This window comes from Bemisia tabaci, chromosome 7 (assembly GCF_918797505.1).
Source record: "Bemisia tabaci chromosome 7, PGI_BMITA_v3".
Classification (NCBI taxonomy): Eukaryota; Metazoa; Arthropoda; class Insecta; order Hemiptera; family Aleyrodidae; genus Bemisia; species Bemisia tabaci.
The window spans coordinates 37,947,343-37,960,265 of NC_092799.1; the positions used below are offsets into that span (position 1 = coordinate 37,947,343).

Below are 12,923 nucleotides of genomic sequence, written 5' to 3' on the forward strand. Positions count from 1 at the left end.
TAAAAAAATTGCAAAATTTGCCGCCCCCTAATTTCCTCATAATATTGCCACCCCAATATTTCTGTATGTTCGCCTCTCTCGAAGACGCCATGGGTCCTTGAAGTGAGTACAGAGCACCTTGCTCCGTTTTCCCTCCTGTTTAGCCTTACTGCTGATGAAAAATTCCTTCGAGAAATAACTGAGGGTTTTGAATCTGTGTTTCAGAATGCGGAAGGACATCGAGGCGGCCCACCAAGACTTCATGGACTTGTTCGCTCAACCGTCGGACGTGAAACCCAAAGTTGAGGCCTCGCCTGCGACGAGCAGCGAGGAGAAACCCACCGTCTCAGCGCCCTCTGCCACCGATGTCGCAACCACCAACGACACCAGGTCCACCGAGAATGACTCCAGCGAGGAGGACATCTCCGGAGAGACCGGTAAGATAACATTTTTAATCGAATAAATGAAGAAATAAAATGTTTACCAAAACACGCATTTTAAATTATGAAACATTAATTTTCTATTTCCTTGAAAGCATTTTCTGCAATTAAACGGTTGTACTGCATTTTGCAATTTGGAACTATAAATTCTGGCTCATCTGAAAATACACTCATGTGCACAGGGAAACTAATGGCACACACGTTGTTTTTAAACCGGGCCAGAATTCATAGTTCCAAATTGTAAAATGCAGTCCAGTTAATCTTCCATCATGCGCAATGCGTGAAGTATTCATGCAGTCTTGTAGGCGCTATGAGTTTCACGCCAACCGCTGCGCTGCTGACCGCACTACGTTTGACGCAATGCGTGAAGTATTCATGGAGTCTTGTAGGCGCTAGTATGTGTTCCATGCTGACCGGCGCGGCGCGCCGAGGGCCTCTCCTTTCCATCTCAAGTCCTCGTCATTCTTGCTTTCTGCGCCGCGCCGCTCCAGGCCGAATTGCATGTTTAGTTTCTTTTCACTAGAATAATGAGAGGCGCTGTCTCTTGTATCACCGGAAGACGAACAAATTCGAAATTACTATACTTAAACTCTCAGGAAATGAGAGATTTTTCCGCCTATTCTCGTTTGCAATTTTTTTTCGGAATTAGATTTTTTTCTTGATACCTACATTTGAACAAATTACAACTTTTGCCGCCCCCTAAATTTGCCGCCATGGGCCGCGGCCCGTGTGGCCACCCCCTAAATCCGGCCCTGCTGAAAACTGAAGGCAAATTGACAATGAGTCAAAGTCACCGCTCCACGGTGGATGAAGTCTACCCCCTGCTTATTCTCCCATCAGTATTTTGTCTCGGTTTGCATGATTCATTGACTAGGGACCGTGAAAGAAGTTGGATTTTTCCGAGATTGGTTCATGTTGTGTCACAACTTTTCGGTTGGCAAGCGGCTCATCGTGGGTGTGTGTTGGATGCGGGCCCCAACTTTCGGTTTTCGAAAACCAAGAGGCCGAAAAAGTAGACCGTGGCCGGTCACCGGCGCCGGCTAGAACAACACTGCCGTGGTGAGGAAGAACGCCGTATGAGCCTTCAGACGCCGTCACATTCCCTTCAGTAAAACCTTACTTTACCGGGAAAATTGTGGATTATTTTTCTTCAATTTTTCCTGACAATTTTGTTCTTAATTTCGTCTAAAATGTCTGACGATTCCAAGGGAAAATACACATAATTGGACCGAGTTTAACAGAAAGGAACCAAGCCACATCAGCTATCGTCAAATTTAACTGGGCAATTAATTTTTTTATGAGAGAATTTTTGCGCGGACTCCTTTAAAATTTTTAGGGGATTTGCTTCAAACTATGGAGAATTTTCACTAAAATTTGCACGGAAATCCGCACAATCGTTTTTATGTAATAAATTAAATTGCTCAATTAAATTTGGCAATAGCTGATGTGACTTGGTTCCTTTCTGTTTAACGCGGTCCAATTTTTCTCAAGAATACATGTTTTATCTGGGACAATTTGGCAACTCTTGAATGTTCATACGGCGTTCTACCTTAGCGCGGTAGAACAGCGCGAGTGTCGTTTCACAGGACACATCCGATGTTCACCCGGTCCCGAAGCTGGTCGGGGGCGGGGGAGGGGAGGGTTAGGGGCCAGGGGGCGAGGGTCATCCTGAAATGAGACTTCCTTCGCGCATTTATCGTCCATTAGCGCAATCACCGCTACTGCGCAGCGTCCTGGGGCCGCCTGTGTGAGAGGAGGGTTTTGCAGACCCCTTCAATTTAATTGCCAGCCCCCTAGCCCCCGAAAATAATTAAATTTTAATCAGCGTTGCCAGTTCGTGCCGCATTCGAATCGCCGCACAGTGAATCTATCAATGGGTGAGATCGGACAGGATTTAGAAGCTTTCAAAGCTTATATCTCCATTAATGTGTAATTTTGATGTTTTAAAAGTAGTTTCATTGGTTTTCTCGTAAAATTTCCTGTAAGTAGCACCCCTTTAAATTGAAATTGTGATGAGATAAACAAAATTTTAAAATTTTTGTCAAAAATGTCCAAAATGTCAAAAATCCGACTTCTTCCATTGACTCGATCCACTGTGCGCCGGCAGTGCACGGAGGCAAATCTGAGGTTTACGCAAAGAAAATCCGATTTGCAGGACTTGGTGTGGCACACCTCACGGATTATTGCTGCCGTTGCCGTACCGTCGGGCAATACTGGCGCAACAAACGCTTGTCTCCAACAGTTCGGGAGAACAGTTGAAGGGCTTGGAAGACAAGGCGCATAAGTGCGGTTTTTTGCTATTTCGAGAATTTTCTTGTCCAAATTTTCAAAATTATGTGGATCCTTACGGCACTTATGGCAGAAAGAAACTTTCAACTGACTTTTTAATGCTTAAAAATTGGAATCCGGAAGCGAATTTTTCAAAGAATGTGCATTAAGAATAGTTCTGCTTGAAATCATTAATATTTCAAGTTTTTTTAGAAACTGCACTTACCTATGCGCCTTGTCCTCCAAGCCCCTCAGTTGAGGCTCAAATATTTTGTTAAAGAAGGAAAATTTTAAGTGGTCCAAATTACTCATGATCATTTTTGTCTCTTCTGTTTTCAGAAATGGAACTCTTCAAGAAAGTGTTTGGCAGGCCCATTCCTAGTCTATTCAGCCTTTTGAATCAGATGTCTCCCGCTAAACAATGGTGGCAAGGGTAAGAATCTTTTTTAATTATGCAGAGTGACTAGCTCTTAAAAAGTCATTAGAAACCTAGAAAAGTCAAGGAATTTTGCGCAACACTGGAAAGTCGGAGAATTTTTCTGCAGAATTTTGAAAATCTTTCTTCTGGTCTAAAAATGTTATTATCAATGATATGTCATTATGTCAAATGTCATTGTTTTTTATATCGCACTTACTTACTTGCTCTCCTGACAAAAATTAGGTTGTTAAGTTCTCAAATTTACGATTTTTTTCTATCACTAGAGACTTAAGGCAAAATTATATTGGTTAAAAGCATATTCATTTGAAATGAAAAACGTTGTAAAGTCATGGAAAATTGAGAAAATTCTTTGGTTCAAAAGCTTGAAAAGTCATGGGAAAGTCAGGGCATTTTGAAGTCACTCTGAAATAACCTTACGCCCCTGTCATACAAAAATAAACATTATGAAAGAACTTCATCAGAAGCAAAATGAACTCCGATTAAAAAGATGCAGTGCCTAACTAATCCTCCCTTCGCAAATTCCTGTTATGATGGGACGATGCAAGCCAAACTATTTATTAAGACCAAAAAATTATCAATGATATCTTTTCACTACCGTATCCATCCAGTAATTAATTTAAACACCAAAGCCTTGATTTTTGTTCTGAGTTTTGAAAATTTTGCTCACCAAGACATATTTTAACAGTTATTTCTTTTTTTGTTTCATTTATTCATATTGCTAACATTATATTTCAGTGAGCATGTATGTGTTAACCGTGAAGAGAAAGTGGATCAGAAGAAAGAAGCTGAGGCAGAAAACCCCGTCAATCAGTTCTTCCTAATCGGTTCTTCACAATTGTCAAGTTGCAGACACACACCAAACAAATACATTTGCACAACAACGTGAGTATTCTTTGCATTAAATACTGTTTTCGAAGTTTTTTTTCTTTTCATTCGTCTTGCTTATCGATTATTTTTCCTGTTAAATGACTACAAGAGTTGCCAAAACTGAATTATCAAGAAAATCTGGACATTTTATGCTTTAGCTTTCAATCTAATTAAGAGATTAAATCAATCAGACTTAGCTGTCTTGAAAATTTTTACTATACTCCTGTACGTTTTCTCTATACAGGTTTCTAATGTTGGAAAGATCTGAAGGGATACTTCAATTCCCTCTTTTCTAAGAGAAAATTAAAAGTTTAAAACTCCTCAAAGCATTGATTTGTGATTAGATCAATTTTTGTTACTTACTTTAGATAGATTTGCGTTTTACTTTCTGTCTGTATGTAGGGTTTTCAAGATCTTTGGTGTTCTATGATATGTTAATACGAGATAAATTTCCCATAATATGGTGTAATAGTATTAAACATCAAAATTATATTTTAACAACTTTTGGTTTAAAAAATGAGCTGAAAAAATATTCATCCTAAAATTGCTAACAGCTTACAAATCAGGTTTTGCTCCACTGTTTTGCACCTGTTCATACATGCTTTTAAAATATTCATTACTCATCGGATCTTTTTTTCACCTTTATCTATAGCACACGATCTCCAGGACTATCCAAAATTGTGACTGTTACCTATGAATGTTGTCATGGTTATCGACGCATTGACCGGACCAAAGGATGCGTTAAAGGTAAAAATGCTTTTTCATTTTATAATCTGATGGAACGTAGAAAATTGGGCATGGCTATGAATAGTCTAGCGATGAAGGGAATAGTCCACAATAAATTTAAAGTTTTTAGAGTTTATGAAGAGAGTTTGTAGGTTCTCAAAATACTGACATCATGTCTAATAAAATCTTTGAGACTCTACTTTTTACAGTTACGTAAGAGAAAAAAATGAATAAATAAATTAATGAAAGGAATGAAATAATAAAAGAGGAACAAGATAAATCTGCTTCAGACCAATGCACAAAATCAAATAATCCTTGAAAAAGTTTTTTCTAGATGTGGTCCTTTAAAATCAGTTACACGGATCAAATTTTTATATTCCCATATCGTCTTTTTTCCCCACTCAGTGTTCACTTTTTATGTATATTTTTGATTATACTAGTAGATCAAATGCATCATTTTCAAAATCTGAAGTTTTGTCCTTAAAACATTGTTTTTTCAAATTTCCAGTGGATTTGAAGGAAGTTACCGAAGTTTTAAGCGAAGCAGGTGCCAGCACCTTCGGCGAAGTTCTCAAGAAAAACAACATGCAAAAGAAATTCAGCAACGAAAATGTAACCTGGTTCATCCCTGCTGATGATGTCTTCAAGCCATCTGACGCTCAACCTGCATCTGTGAGTATCTCAAATACTTGTTCCTCTTATCCACACACAACATAACAGGAGATTTTAAAATGGTGCAATGAAAATAAAAATGTTTTATCCTTAGCCATTGATATGTTACCAGTCCCAAAGTGTCGCTTTCAATGACTTTTAACTCCTGACTTTTCTCGTTTTAATGTGTCTTCCTATTCTTCTTCTTTAAGGAAGCCAAATAGAATACTAGAAAGAATGGAATGGCATTGTTTATTGCTCAAATTTTTTATTATCTATCCATAATCTGTGAACTTTTCCTTTATTTCTAAGACAACTCTAATAAATGCTCCCTAATATTTGCAGTCTGAAACAAACGAAAATGAGTTAAGAAAGAAGAGGGTGGATGATGACACAAATGAAGTTCCTAGTCAACCAACTCCAAGACCTGTTGTTGATGTAAGAAGTATCTCCGATGATGTTGTCATGGCTAGTGTTGCCAAGGGTTTGATCGATGTCAATGATGTTAACAATGAACAGGTAAATTACTTTCACAATTTTTTCAATTCCTTACAATATTTGCCTTCAATATTTCTAATTTGATCTCTACTTTTGCAATTTTCGTTAATACTTCACCCAGCGCTTCAAAAACAAACCAGAGATGTGAGTGCTGAATACCGTTTTAAAATACGAGGGTTTTAAATACGATTAAATACGGGTTAAAATACGAGGGGGTACAAAAAGTAAGTTTACCCATTCAATATCTTCCAAAGTTCTGCTGAACCAATTTTAAAAATCAATAGCGCATTAGAAAGCTGAGAGTAGTGGCTTTTTAACGCTAATCACAGATTTTCTCTGTCTATCATATTTAGGAGATACTTAATAAATAAACTAACATTCTGGACGATCCTAGTACCACCAGTGTTTATGCTACGGCTACTGTTTATTTTGGACCTGTAGCAAACGGTTAGTAAGTAATTGGTCCAGCTCTGGACCCTAGAGTAGCCGTACCAGTGCTACAAAATATTGCAATTTGATCGAATACCTATGAAATAAGTATCCTTCTCCTACAGATGAGATATTTTGAAAACAACCAAAACAATACTCATATATATCACAATCAAAAAGTTTGATCGTTGTTAAAATAATTCTGTAATTCATCTTAATTAAAAATTGGGTTTTTTTTTTTCTTGCAGGTAATTGAATCCGAAGACAAAAGGTCCAAGCTTCGCATGAATGTTTACCCTGGTGAAACCGAGCCAATTGTAACTGTCAACTGCGCACGCATCAAGTCTCCAAACCACTTAGGAAACAACAGCATGGTTCACATTGTCGACAGGATGCTGTATCCTGTGGAGAAAACCCTGAAGCAACTCATCATCGAAAACAAACAATTATCGCAATTCAAACAGATGTTGGAGAAATCTGGAGATTTGAACAAGCTGGAAGAAGATGGTCATTTCACTGTCTTTGCCCCAAGCAACACTGCTTTTGACAAGCTAGATGCTGGATTGAGGTCTAAATACTTGCGTGGTCAAGCTTGTGCAAACAGTGTCGCCCGCCATCACCTCATTCCACACTCAATCTGCTCTGCAGCTATCGTCAGTGACCGACGCTTATCCACCCGTGACATCAGTGGAGATTGGTTAGCTCTCGAGCGCACTGATGATAACAACCTTCTAATTGGCAACAAAGCTCATGCTGAAGTTATTGACTTGGTTGGCACCAATGGAGTCCTGTATGTCATCAATAAAGTGCTTGCTCCATCATCAGGTGAGAATAGTCCCATCATTTTTTAATACTTCGACAATCTTAAGTAACTCCTGAAGATCTAAGTTGAATTAAATTTCCAATAGTTTCAATGTTAAAGCAATTATTTTGTCTCCACTCTAATCAATTTTGTAACATCATGCATCATACACTCAGGACTACCTGAAGGCTTCATTCTCATTTTTCAGAAGTCAAATTGAAAATACCGCATCAATTAATTAAAGTTGCCAAATTTTTTCTGATAAAATATTTACTTCCAAGAAAATGTATAATACTTTTCCTTGAAGATTTAGATGATGAATATTATAATTCAAATATTTACAGGCTAAAAATAAAAATAAAAAAAAAATGTCTTCGGTCTTGTGAAAATATATTTTTAGAAGAAAGGGAAATTTACAATTTTGTCTTTTATTCATTTTTGGCAACATTTGAGAGTTTGTAGAGCAAATTATTCCAGCTTTTCAGCCACCCTGCTGTTGATGCATGATCAGAAAGTAAGTTTTTTTCAATTCTGTTGATTCAATGTTTTTAATTCTTCATAAAATGTCAGAAATATTTGAAGTTTTTCGTATTCTATAAATTTTTTGTTTTCCTATTGTAGCACAAGCAATGAGCCAAATGCTATCCAGTGGCAACCACACAACATTCCTAGATCTAGTCAACAAAGCTGGATTGATGAGCATGCTGGATGACTCACGCAACACAACTATTTTCGTTCCCTCCGAGAAGGCTCTGGATGATGCCAAACCTCTTCTAGAAGGAATGGACACACAAGCCTTGAAGGATACTTTACTGTACCACATGACTAGTAAACCTGTTTTATCATGCGATATGTCTGATGACATGAGCTTAGAAACCTCTTTACCAGGAAAGAAACTGCATCTCAACCTTTACAACTCTGTAAGTGTCTAGTATAATATCTGCTGTAAAATTATATGACGTAGTGATTCTTGAAATAAGGTTAAATACAAAAAGTAGAATTTATAGGGCTTTAATAAACCATGCATGATTGCATAGGCCAGTAGATCTGGCCTCCACACAAAGTATAAATTAAAACATTATGCAGCATATTTTCTCTTTAAAATTTCACACAAAAAATGAATCGCATAACGGAAAGTCTAAAAATCAACTCCCAAACAAGGTATACGTGTTTACAATCAATGTTGCAGTTCAATGATATAAGTACAAATGATGTAATTTTTATAATCTAATTTTCATTTGATTTGTGTTCAAAATAATTCTTCATTGAGGAATTGATCCCCAAACTTTCCGTTATGTAGATCATTTTCTATGTAGGATTTTGAAGAGGCAAAATGTGACGTTTTCTCTGGTTAAGACTTTGTCAAGAGGCCCATCCTCTGAGAATGGTGCACTTTCATAAAACTCTCTCTGAACATAAATCATGCTTCGTGCGCCCTTGTAAATGCATAATTTTGATATTTTTTCTTAAGGCTTTGAAAAGGCTTGAAACTTACATGATACCTAAACATTTGCTGCCAAGGGGCCTTGGAATTGATCGCTCCTAGTTAAAATAATAATATGCCCTAAAAATCTAAAGTACTTCATGTTAATAAAGTGACTTTTAAGAATATAAATGTGAAGTCATCCAATTTTCAACTCTCAATCATTAACGCCTTTGTGCACTTTTATTGAAATAGTTAATACACAGATAAAAAATGTTGATGATTTTCTTCAATTTTTACTTTTAAAATGCCTTTTTTCATAAATGAAATAGCTAATATGACTGCTCTGTTTTCAGTTGCCTCTTTTCTCAGTATTTGACCAAACTGCAACTGTTCAATGTGCTCGAGTACTAAGTCATGACATGAAAGCTTGTGAGAGCTATGCTCATGAAATCGACAAGGTCATGATCCCACCAAAACAGACTGTCCTCGAAACATTAGCTGAAAATCAAAACTTAAGTACCTTCAACAGTGTTTTGAAAGTAAGTACTCATTATTCCAGTTGTAAAAATAAATGCAACATCTCTAAAAGTTTCGTTCTTTATGTGTGCCTGAAAAATGTGATGAAAAGTTTCTCATCATAATTTTAAATAATGCCATGAAAAAATGTATCTTATATAAAAATTCAGTTTTAAATCAGTTGAAAAAAGTTAGGGAATTTTATCAAAAAGACTGGAATTTGAAAAAAAATCTAGAACTTTGAAATCCGAAAAAAACATGAGTGGTGTCCACACACAACCAAACTGAGCTGCAGTCTGATTTAAGTCTCAATGTTCCAAGTCACACATCTTATCGAAAAAAAGGAATAAGTTTCATTAAGGAATTTCACTTTCAATCTATTGCATGATTACGGCTAAGCTGATTCACCCCATAGAGTGTGGCGCCACACTACACCAGTTTTTCAAAGTCAGGAAAAGCGTTTTTGCTTTTGAGCTCTGCCAGATTGTGGGTGGAATCAACAGCACTTGTACCGTTTTATCGTTTAAGTGGAAAACTGCGGAACAGCTGTTGATTTCCCTCGCAAATCTTTGGTGGAGATCAACAGCAAAAAACGGTCACAAAACACCTGTTGAAAATCAGCATAGCCATGATTATTACCTGACGCAAAAGGTTCTTATTTTCCTGTAATCTGCAGTAAAATTAATTCGACTAACTGTTCGTTTTCAGCTCTACACATGCAAATTTTCGATGTGAAAAGTCAGAGAATTTTGATCATTTTTGTGAGGAAAAGCTAGGGAAAGGCAGGGAATTTTTTTTCCTTAGGTCTGTAGACACTCTGTTTTGTAAAACCAGAAAATAGGTTGTTAGTGGTAGATCTGTCATTCATTGTACTGTTTCCTTGTCCTAATTATATAACAATTTTTTCTTTTTCATCCTCAGGACACAAAATTAGAGAAAGAAATTCAGGAAGGAACATTCACTGTCTTAGCCCCATCCAATAGTGCATTTGAAAAACTACCCGCTGAAACCATGGAGAAATTAAAGAAAGATAAAGAATTTGCAGATGAAGTTCTGCGGAAGCATGTCCTCACTGGTAAGTTGTGCAGTTTTATTGGACTTTAAGGGCTATTCCACCTGCTCTATTATCCTTCAGGATGATGAAATTCGTTTAATTTTATTACTATAGTCCATTTCACGAAACCTGAGACTGTTTATTTGGCATTAAAGGCTGTCAATGGCAACGCATCAGTCTTGGACTCGGGTAACCGGACCGCTCGCCGGACACCCTTTTTTGTTCAGGGACCATAGGTCGGCAACCCGTCCATTGTGAGGGTAGGAACATTGGGCACCCTTCAAACCTCCTTGATGGGCCCTAGTACCCAGACCAAAATATTTTTCTTGCTGGACTATTCATCTTTTGGTGTGAAAATTTAGTTCCAGCGTGAAGTTATGATCAAAACGCACCAAATTTCCGTCCAATTATCTTAATTTTAAGCTAATATACGGCATTTGCGTGTGACCGCGATTCACCTTGTACTACTGTATGTCAGCTCAAAATTAAGATAATTGGACGGAAATTTAGTGCGTTTTTACCATAATTTCACGCTGGAACTAAATTTTCACCCCGAAAGATGAATTTTCCAGCGAGAAAAAAATTTTGGTCTGGGTACTAAGGCCCATTAAGGAGGTTTGAAGGGTGCCCATTGTTTCTACCCTCACAATGGACGAGTTGCCGACCTATGGTCGCTGAACAAAAAAGGGTGTCCGGCGAGCAGTCCGGTCACCTGAGTCTGAGGTGTTGCCATTTACGGATTTTAAGGCCAAATAAAAATTCTTAGGTTTCATGAAATGGACTCTAAGTAATATCAGGGAGAAAACAGTCTCTAAAACTGTGAGCACTATCGCACCAATCAAAAAAGAAGAAAATATTAAAAAGAATCAGAAATCAGTAGAACTTATTTTTAAATCTACAGATTCGTTTCAGAACTTTGAAGACTCAGGAACCCCTAGAGGATTTTAAACTTTAATGTGAATAAAAATTGGATGTATTAAACTGGAATCAGCCAAATCAAATGAGATAAAGTCTATTTTCCTATGATGTTTAATTTTTTAAACAGAAAACCAAGTAACACTAAACTAGAAATTTTCTAAGTATCTTCATAATCTAGGGTAAAATCACAGAAAGCTTTAAGGTGTTACTTAAGTAGTTCAATAGATAATTTGCAGGTGTCTGAAATTTGATGAATTTCGTGTTTAACTGGAAACTAATGAGTGAACTGAACACGAAGATACCCCTGGGTCATGAATTGAACAATTATTAGAGAAGATATGACAAAATGATCTTATCTGCTAAAATGCATGTGTTTAAATTGGAAATGCCGCCAGATGGAGCCGCACGAGGCGGTGTATTTTCTCACTCATAAATCTATTTTTATACTATTTCCCTTATCAGAAAAAAATTATAAAAGTACTGTGAAATCAGCTCTTTAAGCACTCTCAGATGAAGCATTAAAAAATTTGTATGCAAATTCTCAATTTTCTGTAAAATAAAAAATAAAAAAAATAAAAAGAAAAACCATGAGCGCAAATAATGCGATGTGGAATGCAGTTGGGCTGAATCCGCACAAAGCTGTCCATTTTATAATCTTCATTATCTTTTGTTTTGTTTGTTTTATGACCTAAAGGTGGCATGCCAATCAAGTGAATCTTTACGTTTCAACAATTAGTGAAACCTGTTTTTTTTTTTTTTTTTTTTTTTTTTTTTTTTATTTCATCCTTCCTCTGAGGTTCCAGTTTTATCATATCAGTAGGTATTTTCTTGCAGAAAGGAAATCAGATGACATTGCCTACATCATACTAGATAATGCTAACAATGATTTTCTCCTACATTTCAGACTCACTCTGTTGCTCAGGCATTGGTATGAGTGGGTGGATCTTCACCAACCACGTTTCAACACTCGCAGGCAGAGCCATGGAAGTTAAACGAGATGGCTCTGGAAGTGTCCTATTTGGACCAATGAAGGCTGTGCAATGTGATAATACAGCAACTAATGGACTAATCCATGTTGTTGATAAGGTATGTAATCTTCATTTGTTTTAGTTGCTCGCACACATCCATGGTGAAACTGTAGAAATACCTATCTCCGTTTGCAGCATTGCAGACTTCCTGTCATACCTTCCTCTCTACATGGAAAATTACTAAACATCATTTTTTTTAAAATTTCAGTGTTTTTTCCACTCGGAAGAATATTCTATAAGAACATGCCATGGTGCTGGTTCTGTCTCCTTCTAGAGAATAAAATAGGAGCGGAGATTTTGAAACACTGCTACCGAGATCCGTATTTTTGCAGTTTCCCTGTCCTTTACTTTGAGCAGGAACCTAATCTAGTGCCTCCTTAAGAAACCTTCCGTTTTTTTAACGCGACGGTATCAGATGAACTGTTTGATCATAATTTCTTAAACAATTGTGTGTTCAGGACTCATTATTGAGTTTGCTCTTTCATTTTTTACTTGATTTTTTCTCAAGATTTTGGCTGATCTTTGCCTGAGATCTGTTCCAGTTGCCCTTGAATCTTCAGGGTGCAAACTTTCATGGACCATGATTCACATTGCTTCACTACTATATGTCAGAATGCTTTTGATTTTGTTCCTTAATATTGCAAAACGTTTTAATTAAATCCTGATTTGAAAAGCTTCTTGTGACAAAATTCTGTTTCGGAGATAATGACTTAGACAGAATTAGCTTTATATACCTTTTTTTTTTATTCTTCAAAGAAATGAAGCGAATAAAGAAAAAAGTACATACAATAAGGCTCACTGAAAAAAGGTTCATGAGTCCATCTAAATCCTTCTTTCAATGAAGGAGCCGTGATGAAAATTTTTTGTAATTAGGTTTCTGCT

At 36.9% G+C, this 12,923-nt stretch overlaps 1 protein-coding gene across 1 annotated transcript in view; it reads left to right on the plus strand.

The window, feature by feature from the left end:
* mfas (midline fasciclin) overlaps positions 1–12,923 on the plus strand; it is a 94,128-nt gene that overhangs the window by 80,184 nt on the left and 1,021 nt on the right. Inside the window, exons 2-12 of the mRNA XM_019044007.2 lie at positions 205–416; positions 3,027–3,120; positions 3,862–4,008; positions 4,646–4,740; positions 5,228–5,391; positions 5,716–5,889; positions 6,546–7,122; positions 7,721–8,019; positions 8,879–9,064; positions 9,963–10,116; positions 11,918–12,099. Coding sequence (XP_018899552.2) covers positions 205–416; positions 3,027–3,120; positions 3,862–4,008; positions 4,646–4,740; positions 5,228–5,391; positions 5,716–5,889; positions 6,546–7,122; positions 7,721–8,019; positions 8,879–9,064; positions 9,963–10,116; positions 11,918–12,099 — 2,284 coding nt within the window. The remainder of the gene's footprint in view (positions 1–204; positions 417–3,026; positions 3,121–3,861; positions 4,009–4,645; positions 4,741–5,227; positions 5,392–5,715; positions 5,890–6,545; positions 7,123–7,720; positions 8,020–8,878; positions 9,065–9,962; positions 10,117–11,917; positions 12,100–12,923) is intronic.